At 41.7% G+C, this 19,763-nt stretch overlaps 1 protein-coding gene across 3 annotated transcripts in view; it reads left to right on the top strand.

Moving 5' to 3' along the window:
• The window catches only part of fkbp15 (FK506 binding protein 15), a 30,248-nt gene that overhangs the window by 7,662 nt on the left and 2,823 nt on the right, over positions 1-19,763 (top strand). The window contains exons 7-27 of one of the 3 annotated variants that reach the window (XM_011479590.3): positions 3,204-3,353; positions 3,435-3,503; positions 4,458-4,601; positions 5,777-5,919; positions 6,012-6,060; positions 6,147-6,263; positions 6,536-6,629; positions 6,704-6,798; positions 6,905-6,974; positions 7,722-7,831; positions 7,905-8,000; positions 9,704-9,798; positions 10,762-10,864; positions 11,486-11,518; positions 13,147-13,318; positions 13,587-13,723; positions 13,846-13,995; positions 15,567-15,701; positions 16,224-16,316; positions 16,898-17,011; positions 17,600-17,707. In XM_011479590.3, coding sequence (XP_011477892.1) covers positions 3,204-3,353; positions 3,435-3,503; positions 4,458-4,601; positions 5,777-5,919; positions 6,012-6,060; positions 6,147-6,263; positions 6,536-6,629; positions 6,704-6,798; positions 6,905-6,974; positions 7,722-7,831; positions 7,905-8,000; positions 9,704-9,798; positions 10,762-10,864; positions 11,486-11,518; positions 13,147-13,318; positions 13,587-13,723; positions 13,846-13,995; positions 15,567-15,701; positions 16,224-16,316; positions 16,898-17,011; positions 17,600-17,707 — 2,277 coding nt within the window. Of the gene's footprint in view, positions 1-3,203; positions 3,354-3,434; positions 3,504-4,457; positions 4,602-5,776; positions 5,920-6,011; positions 6,061-6,146; positions 6,264-6,535; positions 6,630-6,703; positions 6,799-6,904; positions 6,975-7,721; positions 7,832-7,904; positions 8,001-9,703; positions 9,799-10,761; positions 10,865-11,485; positions 11,519-13,146; positions 13,319-13,586; positions 13,724-13,845; positions 13,996-15,560; positions 15,702-16,223; positions 16,317-16,897; positions 17,012-17,599; positions 17,708-19,763 lie in introns of all 3 variants that reach the window. The other 2 variants (XM_011479589.3, XM_011479591.3) reach the window with 2 other exon arrangements.

Below are 19,763 nucleotides of genomic sequence, written 5' to 3'. Positions count from 1 at the left end.
ATTTAACACACACACACGACAATCAGACATTCCATTTTCTTGACGTCCCTTGAGGTGGTCGTATGAACCTCAAAGAAACTGTAAGACACACCTGCTCTCCCCTTAAGATGCAGCTGCTCGCCTCTTTGACCCTCCACGGACCCGGACAACCCAAAAGCCAGCAGCACCCTTACGGGGGACCTGCATGGGTGCATGTGACTAAGGCTTTAATAAGGCTTAGGTGTAAAATGTTTGCCCAACATCGTTATCCCTCACTTTCTTTAGCAGGGCAGTTGTAGTTTTTAAGGGGTGTTTAAGATAGCTGTCAAAACAAACACTGCCCTAGGTCAGTCATTTTCAACCACTGTGCTATTTTCACCTATTCACTACTTAGAAAACTGAAAATGAACTTCAAATGGGACTGGAATCAAAACATAAAATGTATCCGCTGCCCATCGCATCTGCCAGGAAAAGCTTTCCCGTTTCCGCCGATAGGTGTCCCTTCCCCTTCTCCAGAGTGCCTCCGTTACCTCACAATTGCTTTTGTACTTTTTTTTACGTCAGCTAAGCGCTTTAAGTGAGTTCCACTGGCCACTTTGTCTCTTCCTGGTTGGGCCAGCTCACAAGGACATGTGATGCCAATTTACAGTGGCAGATGAGTCCATTAAAAGGTGCACATGCCATGTGTTGTGTGCATTGTGAGATATGTGAAGGCAAACAGGATATTGGCAACTTTGTGTGAAGAAATGGGAGCGTGACATAAAGCCTTATTGCATCACACAGAGGTTCAATGGTTGTCGTGGAGCTTGGGGGTGACACGTGTGTATGAGCTGTGAGAGTATTTTTAACATATAAGATTGAACCAGATTGCTGGTGTGCATTGCTGGTGTTGATTTAGTCCATCATTTAACTAAAGTGAGCACCCAGAAGCAAGGCCACAATGAAAACCTGCATACAAGGACCCATAAAATAAATAGATTCCATTTAAAGGTGCATCTCTGGCAGCAGAGATGTTCTCCTCTCACCAACAGCTTGTCAATTCAGCTGCACTCAGCGAGGTGATGGGCACATATTTGAAAAATCAGCTGATTTCTTTTCATGCTGGGAGAAAAAAACATACTGTTCATCATTGGTAGCTGGAAACTGCATGACTTTACTGTAGCAGAAGAACCTATTGGACAGAAAGAAGATCCTGGTCTACAGCCAAACGTTAACATTTTGCTTTCATCGGCTTTTGGTTGACTGCTGCTAACGAGTTCCCCATTTTGGCCTAAGCGATTTTGGCATTACCCCCATTTTCCACGACACATCTTTCAATTCTGACTGTGATAAAAACAAAAAAACAGACAGAGAGCTTTTGAGGAAGAGGTTTGTGAGCTGGTATACCTGCCAGGATTCGAGCTTTGAGTTTATCTAACCCAAGTTTACGTTTCCCACATAGTTTAGAAAAGTTTATAAACTATATTGCTAATACAGTGTTTTTCAACCAGTGTGCCGCGGCACACTAGTGTGCCGTGGGAGATGGTCAAGTGTGCCGTGTGAAATTGCCCTCATTAACTGATCTAAAAACATTTCCCATCTCCAGGATTTCAGCTCTCTGTTCATCCAAACAGGCCCTGATAAAACACTGAGGAGTTAGGAATATAAAAGATCGTAAAATACTTTTTCTGTGCGTTTATTTTATTTTATTAAAGACATTTTGATAAGAATGACGGCAGCGCGATTTACCTGCAGCTCCGGTTGTATTTAGGAAAAGTCCCGCCCCTTTACCTGTCTCCACCAATCATTCTTGAAGGCTTAATCACATGTCATCAGTCTGACCAATCAGAAGTGGTTAAAGTCTTCACTTCCTTGTCCCGATTTAGCTCGTAAAGTCGCTCAGTTCTAACAAAAATAGCAGCTAAAGCTCATCTTTAGCGGTGTAGCTTTCCACAGAATCCAGTATCAGACCGTGGAACAAGTGAACAAAACCATGAAGCTCCGAAAAGCGATCTCCGCCGGCCGTTTTTATGCACTACATCTCCCATGATGCATTGGATTGTGAGAGTGACAGCGTAAAAGGAGTTCTGTTGTTAAACGTCTTGAAAACAACGAACACACTTCAAACTTTTTTTAAATCTTCTAACTTAACTTTTATTGCATCTTTTAGAAAAACAGCTGCAGTTTCCAGCTTTTTCTGCAATAATTATCACAAAAATGCATGTGAGATTGTGGAGGGGCTGTAGATCAATACAGACTATGAGTTTCTCCTTTTTTTCCCATTTTTGGATGCTGGTGTGCTGCGGGATTTTTTTTAAGCTTAAAGTGTGCCGTGGCTCAGAAAAGGTTGAAAAACACTGTGCTAATATAACCAATGACAGCTTATTTATAAAAAATAAAAAAAATAGGTTGTCGGTTTGTTTTATTTTGGAGGGGTTGGTTTACCCCTCCTAATGGAAATTGTTGCTTCCAGGTGCCACCATCACATGTGCCATCCCATACCATGACACTCCCACCACATTGCTAGACTGTAGGGAAGATCCACTTGTCTGTGCGCTCTTTCTCTGGTTGCTGCCACACAGGCCTGACGGCATCTAAACATGACATTAATCTTGGTTTCTTAAGCCCACAAGACATGGTTTCAAAAATCCAAATTTATCCCCAAAATCCATGTTTTTTTTCTGCAACCAGCTATTTGTGGGCTTTATTGTGCCACATTTCCAGAAGAAGTTTCCTTCTCCAATGACAGCCATGTAGTTGAGTCCCCGCTGTGGTCTTTTAGTTTAGCACATAGGGTGGCTTAAACATTTGGGACATTTTCACTTAAGGTGGCTTCTTATTTCTGCTGCCAGTGGTTTGGACACATGGGTGTGTTATGAGGAATTATAAAGGGGTCAACAACTTTATACAAAATAATGCACACTTAAAAGAGCTGCATTACATTCTGACAAAGTTTCTTTGATGATTTTCATTCATCCAGGACAGCAGAAGCAGTTTTTAGTTCATCTGGACTGTGTTTTTGGAGTTAAAGATGTTTCTCCTCTTATCAAAGAGGCTTAATCAATACTAAAATTGAACTTGAAAGATAAGCCCAGGTTTAAAGCTGTTTCTGCTATTTTAATAAAGTTTTGTGTGTACTTTATTTGAAAGACACTATGTGAATGGAAGAACTCAGTTTGTGTCTGTCTGATTCAAGCTCAAATCAGTTGCTTTCTTGAACGTTTTGCCTTTTTTTTCTTTATCAGGTATGTTTGTCAAAAGCCAGTAGCGTGCCCTGCTTGGATTCAGTGGTGATTCAGGATCTGTGTCCCGGTGAGGGCAAAGCAGTGGAGACTGGAGACTCTCTGGAGGTGGTTTACACCGGCTGGCTTTTGCAGAACCAGGCCATTGGACAGGTCTTGCACTAAAACCTATCATTTTTTGGATGGTGGTGATTCCAGGATGTACAGTATATCCTAATTTAAAAACTATTTCAGATGTTCGACACCAACCAGAACAAAGACAAGCTGCTGCGACTCCGAATTGGAGCTGGAAAAGTAATCAAAGTAAGTCCATAACCACAATAAAAATAATAAAACTGAGATTTCGTAGTCATTTTTGACACCTTTTCAATATAATTAATGTGTTCTTAGAAAAAAGAATTTTGTTACTGATGTGTTTCTGCCAATATTAATGAAAATTTGTCATGCCGAAGTCTGTGATTGTATCATTTTGGTGTATTAAAGCAAAGCACCTTTAAAGAAAATGAAAACTTCAGTTGGAATCCGCAGCAATTCTGTTTTCTGCAATACTAATTTGTAGCATTAAAACGTCTGAGTCAAATTAAGCCTCATAATACCTCCTTAGCTGAATACAGTATATAAAATATATAAAATCATTATTTTTGCCCTTAACAAAAAAAAAATGAACTATGGTTTTTACAGACTCGAACTTAGTTCTTGACTTTGTTGTTGTGTTTTATTTGATTTGATTTGAAATGGTTTATTTCAAGTAATCAAATAGAAATAATACACAAGCATCAGTTATACATTCATACAATAACTAATCAAACTTAGGATAATAAGACATATTAATAAATATTGCTTGAAAGGGAGTGGAAGGAAGCGAACTTATTAAAGTTAAAGAAGCTTCCATTCTGAAGAGTCTCCACAAGACAAAACAATTGTTTGATATAAATTAAACAGTGATAAAAGACTACAACATATGAATTAATGAGACAAATTTTGGTCACTAGTCCCTGCAAAGGTTGACGGCAGAGGCTGTGACTTGACCCAGACTCTGTCCCAACCAACATAAAATGTTTTCATTTTACACTGAGCACTATATTCTTTAAACGCAGTTCATACATTTAATGAAAGCATTTTTCATAGTTGAAGAATTATTCCTGTTGTTTAGAACAAAGGTGTCCATCAGATAAATAAATGCTGCACCTAACAGATTTTTGTGCAGGGATCAAGATGTCGCATAAATATTGTCTTGTTTTTTTTTTTTTTCTGCAGGGATGGGAGGACGGGATGCTTGGCTTGAAGAAGGCAGGCCGCCGTCTTATCGTGATCCCACCCAGTCTTGCGTACGGTTCCAAAGGAGTTCCCAACCGGGTCCCCGCCAACAGCACGCTCATCTTTGAAGTAGAGCTTCGGCGGGTAACCTTACAAACTGCTTAGATGGAAGTTTTCTATGACACTTATGCTTGTAGATATCTAATTTAGGAAAAAAGGTCTCTTTAAGGCACCGGTGTCAAACTCCAAACTCCAGACATTGAAGATCAGTGTGCTACATGTTTTACCAACTGACCTGCCATTGAAGCTCCTTATTGGCTGAACACACCTGATCTAGGTGATTACCTAACAGATAAGGCCGAATTTCTTAAAAACCAGCAGGATGGCGGCCCTTGAGGTCTGGAGTCTGACATCCCTGCAAGGGCTCACCTTTCAATGCATTTCCTTAAAGGCCGTGTCACACAGCTACTACATACATTTTGCGCATTTGTAATTTTAGTCTTTCGTGATCTATATGTGATCTACCTAATTCCTAAGTGTTTCTTCCTCATTCGATGTGCGCAGATGTCCGGTGAGGGTTTTGACAGGCCTTCACGTGAATCTGGTTTTGAGCTGTTAAACATTTTTGGTCGGTTGAGAATTACGCAGTTTACTCGTATTAATAATCTGTGGCTTTCCATAACCATTCCATGTTTGTGCAACAGACTTTTCACAGCTGTACCACCGAGGTATAACTTTAATGCACGTATCACGTTTAAATTACGTAATTGTCACACAAATCATTAATGAATTGGATATAAATAACACAATAAACACGCATGGTTCATGTTATAGGTTGAGTTACGTGTTCTTTGCGTGGTTTATTCGTACTTCTTTCGTGGTATTTTAACGTGGTTCGTCCGTGATTCTGTGAAATTTTCACGTAAAGACCACAAACTCTCACTTTTTCCACGATTATTCATGTATGAACAATTTTCATAAGTACAACTTGCACAAAATGTACATAGTGGCTGTGTGACACGGCCTTTAGATGTTCATGGGGCACTCTGAATCCTACGTTAAAAGTTGCTGTTTGATTATGTTATTCCTTGCACGAGTGCCATCCTTTCATTCTCTGTTCTTGCTGATTCCTTTTTTGGGGTCATGGGGTTGCTGGAGCCCGTTGTTCTCTGTTAATTACTTTGGAAATCCCAGTTAAACAGCGGGTGACATTTTGGGGGGGCATTTATACAATTAGTCTTTAAGAGCCTGAAACCCTCTGAAAAGTTTTCTTTTTTAGGGGCATTTACAGAAAAGGTCATTTGAGACTGTTTTTCTAGGTAAAGTTTTCCAAAGAAAGTGTCTCTGATGGGTCAAGCATTAGCTCCAGAGACTCTGCTTCTCCCCTCCCTGCCCAAAGCGTGGAAAGTTTGGTCCCAGAGCAGCCAGTACCACCAGCTAATTCTGCCATAAGCAGATCGGGGTGAGATTCATGCCTGAATGAACGGTCAGCACTAATGTCCTCAGCTTTTTTCTCCTGACTATAAGCTTTTTTTTATATATATATAACCATAGGGAGCTACCACCCCGTCCAAAGTCAAACTCTCTGAGTGAACAGCTTGCAGTAAGTACCTGCACTGCATTCATCTCATTAAAAAGAGGTTGACTTTTATTTTGAGTTTTAATCACTGCTTTTTTTTTGTTCTACAGAATCCTGATGCCACCAAAGCCAAGCTAATTTCTCGCATGGCAAAGATGGGGCAGCCCTTGTTGCCATTTCTGCCAGAAGCTGCTAATCAGCCTGAATCCAGCGACTCTGAACTTGAGGCCAGTTTCCAGCTGCTTTTAGTCTTTATTTAGCTCTCTGGTTTTGCATTCATTAACAAAAACTTTCTAGTAAAGACGATAAACTTTTGTAAGAACTGCGTTCATTCTTAAAAGCAGTTTGGAAGTGAGAAACAAATCAATTTCTTCTTGTTGTGTGTGACTTTCCTGAAGTCTCTTTATATCTGCACATTGGAATGCAACAAAATACTTTTCTCGACTTCTTTGAAGGCCATTGTTGGTTCTGACTGTACACTGCCTGCATTCATTTTTAGGACCCCGGTGGTAGCAGAACAAAAAATTATCCTGCTGCTCCATTTCCTTCGATGCAGCCATTCACAGCTACCTCTTCACATACACCTGCCCATGGTGAGCGTTGTCTTTAATGTCTTTTTGTTCTGCAGCATCAACATGCTCTTATTAATGGCCCATTCCCTCTGCAGTACATCCTCACCCAGCTCCAGCTTCTGCCTTGCTTCCTGTCATGACTTTGATGGGCTCTCAGTCTGAGCTGCAGTGCAGCAGCAATGTCTTTCAAGTGAGTACCGTTTACTTTGGAGTACTGGATAGGATGGCACAGAAGCCCCTCTATGTTTAATGCTTTTGGAAGAGATTTAATGTCAGTGCTTTATTCATGCACACAGAACTCTGTGACTTCATCTCAGATGCCACCAGTCAACCATGTCTACCCAACACAAACTCCTGCATACGTAGGTAAGAAGCAAATGTCCCCATGTCGTATCTTCAGCCTTTAAGATCCACTCCAATCATCTTTTGTAGAATTATTCTGTGGTCTTTTAATTCTTTTTATTATGCTGCTTTTAGCTACAATAAAACACATAGTTTCTGCAGAGCAGTAGTTCATTAAAAATTCACCTCTGAGTTGTGGGCAGGACCGTTGGTAAAGAACAACCCCGCCCCCCCTTCCCCTCCCTATTGCTGAGAGTTCTCTGTTTTCAGGCTCTACCTGTAGCTCACAGGTCCTCACACCCCCAACCCAACATTACAGGTGCAACAAAAATGCCGAGCAATATTGGAGCCACCCAGCCGTACAGTTTAGATCCAGATTCCAGCTCAGATGAAGAAAACAAAAACGTACACGGGTCCACTCGTCTACAAGTGGACGCATCAGGATGGGGCGGAGCCGGGAGCTTGTGGCCCCGCCCAGCATTTTGTCTACATAACAAATACCAATTTTCTTCAAACAGCATATTTTCGTCAGCTCCTGATTCACAACAATTTAAATAAAGAAATACTCCAAAATATAATTCAGAGCTTAATTTTCTTAATATACGTCCTCCATCATGAGAAAAATGCCACAAGAACATTTTCATCAGAGTGGATCTGTAAACCCAAGTAAAGATTTAGTGACTCTGCTGTAATAGCTGCATTCTGATTGGTAGAAAATAAAACTGGGAACGTTTGGAACGAACTTAAATCCCTGCACATTGTCTTGTCTAGCTCCTGGAGACATGACTTCCTTTTTGATGATTGAAGCCCGCCAGCAGAACACAGAAGTTCGGTTAGCTGTTGGAAAAGTAGCCGATAAAGTGGAGCAACTGGCCTCAAAGGTACAAAAATCGTTTCATCGCTTACCTTTAGAGAAAACGGCACATCTAATGAATATTCTAATCCCTTTCACAGATTGATGATCTTCACAGGCAAGGAAGTCATTTCTCTAATGCATCTATGACGATGGAAACCGCCATGATTGTCAATAGTATTCAACGAGTCGTCCAGGTATTTTAGTGGGAAGTCTACTAGTGTGCCGCGGGAGATGGTCAAGTGTGCCGTGGGAAATTGCCCTCATTAACTGATCTAAAAAAATGTCTCATCTCCAGGATATCAGCTCTGTGTTCATCCAAACAGGCCCTGATAAAACGCAGAGTAGTTAGGAATATGAAAGATCGTAAAATACTTTTTCTTTGTGTTTATTTGATTCTATTAAAGACATTTTGATAAGAATGACAGGACTGCGATTTAGCCGTAGCTTCAGACGTTTTCGGAAATGTTCCGCCCCTTTAACTGTCTCCACCAATCATTCTTGGAGGCTTAATCACACGTCATCAGTCTGACCAATCAGAAGTGGTTAAAGTCTTCACTTCCTTGTTCCGATTCTGCTCATAAAGTTGCTCAGTTCTAACAAAAATACCAGCTAAAGCTCGTCTTTAGCATTGTAGCTTTCCACAGAATCCGGTGTCAGACCGTGGAACAAGTGAACAAAACAATGAAGCTCAGAGAAGCGAGTTTATCTGCGTTCGGCGGCTGTGTGCTCTACATCTCCCATGATGCATTGGGTTAAAGTGACAGTGTCTCAGCGCACAATGAATCTTCTCTGTTAAACGTCTTGAAACCACAATGAACACGCATCAAACAGTTTTTAAATCTTCTAACTTAACTTTTATTACATGTTTTAGAAAAAACAGCTGCAACTTCCAGTTTTTTCTGCCACAATAATCACAAAAATGCACGTGAGATTGCTGAGGACAATACAGACTATGAGTTTCTCCTTTTTTTTTTTTTTTTTTTTGAATGCTGATTTGATGCGGGATTTTTGTCAAGGTTAAAGTGTGCCGTTGCTTAAAAAAGGTTGAAAAACACTGCTCTAGATCCTTTTGGAAGCAATAGCTACTTTTTCCTGATAGCAGTCAACTCAGCCTAGAAATAGAAATATTTGGTACCTGAGAACTTTATAATTAGAGTACAATCTGGCTTCTCAACCCATTGACAATAGTAATAATTGACCATTAGGAAGTGTTCTGTGCTGCAATCCCACCTCAAGCTATGTTCACACCGGGCATGTGACACACATTCTTGAATGAGTGTGTAACCAATGGTTTCCACACTGGACAAGCAGGGAGGGGCTTCTGGGCATGTGTGCCACCTACAGTTAGAAGAGGCTTGGTGCGACATGTCAAAGTGGTGCAAACCTGGTGAAAGGTCCTCCAGTCTTTTTCTTTCACACCTCTATTTCGATATAACATGACTTTTTCAAATGGTTGGCATTTTGGTGAATGAAAAATGATGCCATCCATACATTAATACTAAATCAGAGTCCCTGATTGGTCAAAGTTCAACCTGGCTTAACTTTCAAAGCGCGTTCAAAGGCCTCGTGTTTTGTACGTAGAGCTGAAAACGGTTATAAAAAATTATGTAGCTACGTTTGAATGTCAGAGTCTTGAACATGAAATCTCGAAAGCGCGGTGACTCACGTTTACATAGACATTTTGTTGAAAGTGGCCGCTTAATCGCACGTTACCAAAGGTGGTGTGAACATAGCTATAAAGGATTGTTGGGTATAATCTTTGTTAATCCAGTTGACTCAGGGAAGCGAGGGAAGTGACCTCTCAAAACTGTTACTCTGTGATTTTTTTTTTTTTTTTTAATGACTACAATCCACAGCACGTGACAAGATCTTTCTGCTGAAACTCTTCTGGTTTTAGGAAAACGAATGTCTAAAAAAGGAAGTCTTTGAGAAAAATTGTCGCATTGAAGAGCAAAACAATAAAATCAGCGATCTCATCAACCAAAATCAAAGGTGGGTTTGACTGTTTTTGTTCTTTATCGAAAATAAAAAAAGTGTGTGAAAAAGAGGAAATGCACTGCTGGAATTTAAACCAGTCAAATTCAAAGGAAAACAAGTATAAAAAGTATAAATGAAAACTCGAATATGTCAAAAAAATTTCCACTGAAGGATTTCATCATTTAGGTAACTTGATTGGACAGAGAGCTTACTGTGTCTGAGTCTGCAGCTTATAGCATCCACTGGATTTTTTTTAAGCAGTGCCACAATGTATAGTGAAAAATATGTTTATGAAGGTTCCTGTGTTAACATCTTGAAGTTGAGTCATGGCAACTTGACTTTCTTTAAATGGCCACTCATCCAAGTAGCTTCATAAGTATGAGTGGTCCTGGGTTCAAGCCCCACATAAATCCTCTATCCGGTTGCAGGAATGTGGGGATCCACATTCCTCTTCCTGTAATCCCCTCTGGCCCATCATAGGATTGAAGGGCAGCATGTTAGACGGGAGACAAATTGTGTCATAAGGCCTCCCTCTGTTGATGGATTGGTAATTCTCATTCTCATTGCTTCTCTGACCCCTCCTTCAAATTGTTTGTCCTCTCTGTCAGAAATGTGTACATTTTGGTCTTCAAATCAGTCCTTTAAATATAAAAAAAACTGGCCCTGAGGTGTCGTTTCTCATTTGCTGGTGCATCCTCTTGTCTAAAGTCAGTTTAGATTTTTAAATGTTCAGCTCTGAGCTCTTCTTTATTCCCCTTAATAAGACTCGTTTTAGGAATGTTGGTAACCTACCTGAAGGATTAATGTTGGGCTTGAACCACTCAGACTGATGCCAAGACTCAACTTCAAGACCAAAAACCTTGACAATATTAAGTCGGAGTCTCTTTATACATACTATATGGTCTTGACTTAAGTACTTGTAAATGAATTGGCTCTTAACGCTTTAACACCATGTGGTGATGGTTTGTTGTTTGGTAGGTGCCTGGAGCAGAGTCATCAGCTGATGGAACAGAGGAATGATTCTCTCAGGTCATCCAGCCAACACAACCAGACGCAACTTCTGCAGGCTGAGCAGGACAAAGTAATGTCCATTTTTAATCCCTTTCTCCTTTTATAATGAGCCACTGTGTTCAAAAAGTTATATTAGTACATGGGCAGAAAGGGCCAAAATATTCAAAGACATGTATAGCAGGTATTTTGGGTTTTCTCGGGGGACTCCGGCTCCCTCCCACCGTCCAAAAACATGCTTTAAAGGTTAATTGGTTTAATCTAAATTGTCCCTAGGTGTGAATGTGTGTGTGGATGGGTATGTGATTGTGGACACTCTACCCTGCGACGGACTGGCGACCTGTCCAGGATGTCCCCTGCCTTCGCCCACAAGTGGCCAGGATAGGCTCCAGCAACCCTATGACCTGAAAAGGAATAAACACAAGAAGATGAATGAATGAATGTTCTTTATAAGATTGCTTTTCCATCAAGATAATTTTGTAAAAATTGTAAAAAAAAAAATTGTCTATTGTGAATAAAGCGTATTTGGAAGTATGATCTTTACTCGCAAATTTCCTATGAATTACAGCTGTTCTGGATTATTTAACAATAGTTTTATTATTTGACTGAATCTACTCTTTGCTGTCTATGTTTTTACTGTCATTTCTACTGAAAATGAAGCAAAAATTAAGCCTTTACTGGTGTCTCTTCTCAGCATGCACTTCCACTGGACTGTAGCTCATCCCAGGTGAGGATGTTTACTCCAGGAACTGCCACCAGACCGTTGACCAGTAGTTATGTCAGCATAGAGCCATAATGAACAGGGAATGAGCTTTTACTGGTCGGGATTAAGAGTTTGGGTGTCCTCGGAGGTTGGGGTTTTGGTGATCCCACTGTGGTTTTAGGATTGGATAGGGGTTAAAGGCAACCAGGCTTTTGTGTTCTGATCTTCAGCTACCAAATCTGTCTGATGGGCCATGGAGCATCACCTGTTTAAAGAAGAAGGAGCTCTGAGCTGAGAGGAACCAGCTGGATCCAGTTGATCTGATCTCCACTGTGCTTGTGCTCTGGAACCTGTCTCCTCTAGAGAGATTAGACTTTCATTGATATATCTGGAGTTGCCCAGGGGGGGAGACTGCCAGCAGAAGCAGTCATGTGACCACAGCAAACTGAGTCATGTGACTCACTTGTGGCTAATCTCAGTTTGGAGCCTCCAGTTTTCTTGGAATTGGTGGAGGGGGAGCAGGAGGTTGTGTCGCTGGAGAATTGTTTTCTTATTGTTTAGCTGGGGAGATCAGTGCTGACGTGGGCGATGACGGCGAAAGCCGGAGCGGAGTGAGCAGAGTCCTTTCTGAGCCAAACCCAAATGCTCCTCTGTTATTGGAGTTTTTAATTCTAAACATCGTGTTTAATCAGGAGAATGTCCATGAATACATCTGCCATCAGCTCATCCTGAGAGGTCCACCTTGTAGCCGGGTCATTGGATTTTATGAAATGATGTTTGAAATGAGCTGTCAACTGGTCACCTCCTGGTCGTTATATGGATTCTCACGGAGTGTGAGATTTACAAACATGTCTCTTTTTGTAGACTTTATAACAGTCCACTGTGAGAAAAACCAAAGATGAGGCAGAAGACAAGGGTCTTCAAGGGACCTTTACATAAGACTTGGCCGTGAGTCATGGGGGGTATGAACCCTAACATCAGGATCAGCTGGCTGTGGATGTACATTTACTTGGCAGGGTGACTGCTTTTCACTTAGACAGGAAGTGCAAAGCGCATCAGGACATCTTGGCACGTTGACAAGATCCAGGTGAGCTTGTTTGGAGTTCTGGAAAGAATGCCACCTTCCGCTTTCCTAGGGAGGCATTTCATGATTTCCAACTGGGATGAAGCGTTTTGGCAAGACATATTGGCGAAATTATGGGCTTGCATATCCTCCCTAAAGAGCTGGAGGTGGTCATGGAAATGGAGGTCTGGCCTTTCTCACTGAGACCGCTGCCCCATGACTCAAACGATGGTGGATATCAGAGAGGGACTTTAACAAAATAAAGGTTTAGATCACGGAAAAGTGCAACCTTTTATTTGATGCAAAGTGCAGTTTCTTGTTATTTAGGAACTACTATCATTCTCTATCAATTTCATTACCGTCACTAGATAATCCTTTTACATTGTCCTGACGTCTTTTCTTATTTTCTTTTCCCACTCAACCACCACCAGTTAACCATTTCAATTTAACTTCCACAGGAGCATGCTTCTCCCACCAGTAGAAACTCATCGTTGTTTTTTTTTACTTCATTTGTTCCGTGTCAGATGGATTTTTATGTCAGACCACCTGGATTGCATCTCCTTCTTCTCCCCCCCCCATGTTGCTTTAGGGCCGTTTGACAGAGGAGTTGGCTTCCTCCATGGCAAAGGTGTCTCAGATGCAGCTTGAAGCTTCAGCGCATCAGCAGAAGGCTGCAGAACTGGAAAGTAAATTAAACTCGGCCCTGCAAGAGGGGGAGAACAGCCGCCAGCTGCTTGTTGCTCAGGAAACACAACTGGAAGGTTCGTTTATAGACCTGTTAATGTATTTAGTGTTAGTTTAGGATTGCTGTATCTTTTTTTAAGGATGAAGCATATAATAAATGCAGTCTTGGTTTATGTCACTCTTTTATAAAAATTCAAATTAAATCTGGAACATTTCCTGGTAAATTTACCATGCATGACACATAAGTGTTACCCTAAATTGGCAAATCCTTAAGCAGTTGGAAGGGTCATTCTAAAGGTATATGTGGTTATGCTGTTCTAACACTTTTGTGTGAATGACTTTTAGAGCTCAAGGAGTTTGCAGAGAAAACCAAAACTCAGTATCGCTTAGAGAAGCAAAAGTGCAAAGAGATGGAGCTCAAAGTCAACGACATGGAGAAAGAACTGGTGGATCTGAAGTCTGCTAAAGGAACCGTAGAACAGGTAAGAACGGTTCCGGCTCACCTTTCCCTCACTAGAGGGGGGAATCACATGGATTATGTAAAACAAAAAAGGTTGTAGTAATGTTTTAGTGTTTACAGAGTCTTGGTTCTTCACATGTGCAGGCACTTTCAGAAAAGGAGAAGAAACTGGAGGCAGAGCGCCAGCGTTGGGAACAGGAAGTGGAGGCGATCCGGCGTAGCAGCCAGAAGGAACTGGACAACCTTCGAGCTCAGCTTCACGAAGCTCGGGACAGCAACGACAACAATCAACAGGTTGTTGGAGATGCTGCCACATTCCCATTCTAGCCAAGATATTAGTGATAAATAATGCATGAGAATTGCATTATTGCTGTTTTCTGGTTCCGGTGTACAAATTAGTGTTGGTTAAACATGGAGGAGGCAGAACTTCTCTTTGATCAAAGTTTTTGTAAACTTTAACAGGATTGGTCCAGAAATGTTCTAACAGATAAAACCGTTTTTGGTGAAGATTGACTTTGTGATTGCAACTATGGTCTTAATCCTTCTCACACCTTCTTCTGTGAAAATTAAACTGATTTTTACTGAGTTGGAACTGTAGAAAAAAACAAAACAAATTACTTTAAAAAGATCTGTTCGTCCTGCATTGCTGTCTCACCTCATAATAATAATGGGGAGATCAGCTTACAATGGGTCCATTATTCATACTTGGTGATGCTAAGCTACTGATAAAGCCATAGCTGCCCTGGGGCAGACTGACAGGGGCGTGGCTGCCGCTACGCAGCTACGGGACATTCATGACCATCACCAGGACATTCATACACATTCACACACACTAGTGGAGCAACACTGGAGACACTGTACTTATTGTATCCAAATGACTGGAGGGAGCGGGATGTGAACCGCTAACCCTTCGATCATTGGCCGACCTGCTCAACTGCCTGAGCCACTGCAGCTCGTCTTCTCCTGGTTAGACTAGATTAGAGGATTTGCTTTCCTTTTCTCTCCAGGCAAACGCCATCGTCTTTTTTTAAGCTGGAAGAAACGTTGTTGAGTTTTTTTTGACAATAGCAACGTTAATGGATAAAATGTAATCGTATGGGGCGGCCGTGGTGCAGAGGTAGAGTGGTCGACCTCCGAACAGAAGGTTTAGCTCCTGCCTGCCAATGCGGCGAATTGTCTTTGGGGCAACCCCTCATTGCTCCTGGTGGTTGTCCTTAGAGTTTGGCAGCAGAGCCGCCATCAATGTGTGAATAGGACTGTGGCTGTAAAGCCTTCTAAGAAGATAGTAAAGCCATATATTACTATTTACCATAATCAGTCAGATGAAGTGTCTTTGTTGAATAGAAACTTGAAATTAAAACTTTATTTCCCAAAATGCATCAATCTATACAGTACCTATTATTACCATCTTCAGTCCTTGTCAGAAATCTATACAAAGAAATGCTGATGTGGTGAATATGTAAGTGCACATCATTTTTGTTCCATCATTTGGTTTCTTTTATGTTAATTTAAACACATTTTGTAAATTTCTCCATGTCGCTTTTTTTGGTGTGACTTGATATTGACTGTGTCCCCTTATGAATCCATGAGGGTTTGAGTCCTGATTCTGGTGTTAATTTGACTTTTTATCCACCTGGCTGATCTTTAAAGAGTTTTCCTGTTGTCATGGTGACTCATTTGATCAAATAGTTGGTATTTTTTAGCAGCTCCGGGACCAAAACGGAGATCCTGCAAGATCTATGATTCTAAAAATTGTTTAGTGGACTGTTGTGATGCTTCCAAACAATTTGAAAACCTTTTTTGTAGGATTAGACTTACCTATTCCACTGACGGTCTCCCTCCTGTTGGATCTTTGTTAGCTGCAGGAGCTGGAGGACAAGTGGAAGCGGAAGTACGAACAGATGTTGGCTTCAGCAAAAGCACTGCATCAGATGGAACTGGCAGAGTTGAGGGACGAGAAGGACGCGCTGGGGGATGAGTTCAAGAAATTACAGGAACAGGTGAGAAAACTCGCCTTGATATAAAGCCTTCAAACTCGCATAAAGTGAATCCACTTCTTCTTCTGTGTAAGTGTGGTGACTTATTACAACTACATTTCAAATTCGCAATATTGGAGTTTAGATCCAGATACCAGCTCAGAGGAGAAAAACGAAGACAGACCTTGATCTAATTTGTCTGCAAGTGGATGCATCAGAATGGAGAGGAGCAGGGAGCTTTTTGCCCGCCCAGCGTATTTTCTACCTCACCAATACTTTTTCCAATTGCGTTTTTGTGTCCGTTTCTGACTCGCAACTTAATTTTCTTCATTTCTTTCCCCCGTCATCAAAAAAAAAAAGGCACAAGAACATGTTAAAACACAAAAAACAGAGAGTGGGTCTTGAAAGTGACAAAATGATGTCCACGTTTCCACTGAACATTGTTTAGAGGAACACTTTTGCTGCTCAGTATTGTCCTTTTGGTCAAAGTTGCCTAATAGAAATGTAAATGCATAATAAGATGTTATTTTTCATATCCATCCACAGTGTTTGGTCCTCAAACAGCGGAAAGATCCAGAGGAACAGACATTACTGCAGCAGAGCTGCCATAACAAAGAACTGCAGGTCATCAGGGAAAAAGTAAGATGGAGCACCTGAGCCCAATTCTGTCAGTATGTTTCTATTAACAGGCGCAAATGGCTTCTTTTTCATCTTTCGTTATTCCATCCCGGTAAATATTACTCAGCACAACATAAACAAACTAACTCAAGCATGTTTTATGGCAGTCTAGAGGCTCATGCAGGTTTGGCCTGACAATCTGATTTATAGGAAAAAACCTTTAAACTGTATAAGAAGGGGGGGAAAGGGTCAGAATATTATTCCTGCAATCATGCAAATTACAAATTGCATTTATTTCAAATACTAAAAACATTTAAAAGTAAAGGAAGAAAAAGTATCCTGTCAATCCTAACCTGTATGATGCCCTGGGCAGCTGCCCTGGGCATTCGTGATCCCGCCCCATGATGTGTTTCCACCAATCCCAGCCTCCCCTGCTGCTCATTTGGAATCACCTGAAAGGATGCAGGTGGAAAAATTCTGTAGGGGAGACGTTGACGTTTTTACAAAAAGCCTGTTCTGAAGCCACTCGACTTAATATTTTGTTTATGTCGGAACAGTCAACTTAAAAAGTGTGAATGTGTTTCTCCAACTTTTCCTTGAAGTGCGCAGCCCTGCAGCAACAGGAAGTGGCCGTCAAAGAGCGGCTGGAGAGACGAGTGGCTGAACTTGAGAGGCGGCTTGTTGAACAGAGGAGCTCAGCCGACTCTACAGCAGAGGTGAGGCCTTTGACAGGAACCTGACATGACAGGCTGCATGAGGCAAACACTCAAGTAAAACTCTCATAATCATTCATCTTCTTATACTCCTACTAGCCAGGATGAGCTTTTTAGATGCCTTATTATTGTATCATTTTTGTCTCTTAGACTTTCATGTTTTCATTTAAACATTTGTCTTATTCTGGCAATCCTGATTGACAGGTGATGCTGAGGGCAGCATCCTGTTATGTAGCCTGCATGCCGATGCATTACTGTTCAAGATAAATGCTTCTCCTTGTTCTGTCACCATTAAAAAACAGGTTTTTGGTGACACGTCGCACAAATAACACCCAGAAAAGCAGCACAAGTGACCCAAAATCCAATCTAATGGCATTTGTTTCTGTGTCTCATACTGGGATGAAATGAACTAAAAATGGTTCTTGTGAAAAGATGCAAGAAGGCTTCATACAAAAATGAATACAAAGGACAAAAAATAGCAGGGGTGACCCATCCCTCTGCATATTATCTACCGACCTCAGGCTAGACACCACCACCATGGAAACTCGATGCAACTTGAACTGTTTCATCAGGCTGGTTGTGTTCCTGCAGGTGAAGCGTGTCATGAATGGAGTATTTCATTCCCTGAGGGCAGAGTTTGACCTCCACGAATCCTACAGTGGCCAGGTTGTGCTGGGAATTATAGTTACCACCATTAAGGTAAAAACTGACCACAACATGATCCGCTTTTGCCTTTTAGTGGAACCCATGAACACTTTGGAAACAAGTCAAATCCCTGTATTTATATTGTATTTATATTTGTTTTATTGTGCATGAAAAATACATAAATATTGAGCTAAAAAGCTTCGTAGACTTTACAAAACATCACACAAAAATGTCAACATAACTTTGTTTTGGTTATTTGCTCACTCTTGCCTTTTTATGTTCAAATGAATCAACACAAAAATATTTGGATGCATGCATGCATGGATGGATGGATGCATGGATGCCTGGATGCATGGATAGATGCATGCATGGATGGATGGATGGATGCATGGATGCCTGGATGCATGGATGGATGGATGGATGGATGGATGCATGGATGGATGGATGCATGGATGGATGGATGCATGGATGCCTGGATGCATGGATGGATGGATGCATGGATGCATGGATGCCTGGATGCATGGATAGATGCATGCATGGATGGATGGATGCATGGATGGATGGATGGATGGATGCATGGATGGATGGATGCATGGATGCCTGGATGCATGGATGGATGGATGGATGGATGGATGGATGCATGGATGCATGGATAGATACATGGATGGATGCATGGATGGATGGATGCATGGATGGATGCATGGATGCCTGGATGGATGCATGGATGGATGGATGGATGCATGGATGGATGGATGCATGGATGCCTGGATGCATGGATGCCTGGATGGATGGATGGATGGATGCATGGATGGATGGATGCATGGATGCCTGGATGCATGGATGGATGGATGGATGGATGGATGGATGGATGGATGGATGGATGCATGGATGCATGGATAGATGCATGCATGGATGGATGGATGCATGGATGGATGGATGGATGCATGCATGCATGGATGGATGGATGGATGCATGGATGGATGGATGGATGCATGGATGGATGGATGGATGCATGGATGGATGGATGCATGGATGCCTGGATGCATGGATAGATACATGGATAGATGCATGCATGGATGGATGGATGGATGGATGCATGGATGGATGGATGGATGCATGGATGGATGGATGGATGCATGGATGGATGGATGCATGGATGCCTGGATGCATGGATGCCTGGATGGATGGATGGATGGATGCATGGATGGATGGATGCATGGATGCCTGGATGCATGGATGGATGGATGGATGGATGGATGGATGGATGGATGGATGGATGCATGGATAGATGCATGCATGGATGGATGGATGCATGGATGGATGGATGGATGCATGCATGCATGGATGGATGGATGCATGGATGCATGGATGCCTGGATGCATGGATGGATGGATGGATGGATGGATGCATGGATGCCTGGATGCATGGATGCCTGGATGGATGGATGGATGGATGCATGGATGCCTGGATGCATGGATGGATGGATGCATGGATGCCTGGATGCCTGGATGCATGGATAGATGCATGCATGGATGGATGGATGCATGGATGCATGGATGGATGGATGGATGGATGGATGGATGGATGGATGGATGGATGGATGGATGGATGCATGGATGCCTGGATGGATGGATGGATGGATGCATGGATGCCTGGATGGATGGATGGATGGATGCATGGATGCCTGGATGCATGGATGCATGGATGCATGGATGGATGGATGGATGGATGGATGGATGGATGGATGGATGGATGGATGGATGGATGGATGGATGCATGGATGCCTGGATGCATGGATAGATGGATAGATGGATGCATGGATAGATGGATGTATGCATGGATGGATGGATGGATGGATGGATAAAACCTAATTTGGTAAATAGTCATAAATTGATTGGAAATTTGTAAAAACTAAAACAAAGAAGTCCTCACATTAAAACACACAAATCCATATATGTTTTTATTAAAATATACATGTAAATGATGGTATTACAGTTACTGGTACTCCTAATAGATAGAGGGGTTTTCTAAATAAAAACATTATATGACACATCGGATCAGTTAAATATGCTTTGACTTCACTGCTCAATACTGATTTGTTTTCGTGTCT

This window comes from Oryzias latipes, chromosome 9 (assembly GCF_002234675.1).
Source record: "Oryzias latipes chromosome 9, ASM223467v1".
Lineage (NCBI taxonomy): Eukaryota > Metazoa > Chordata > Actinopteri > Beloniformes > Adrianichthyidae > Oryzias > Oryzias latipes.
The sequence above is the reverse complement of the archived record's forward strand: the minus strand, read 5'-3'. Positions and strand labels throughout refer to the sequence as shown.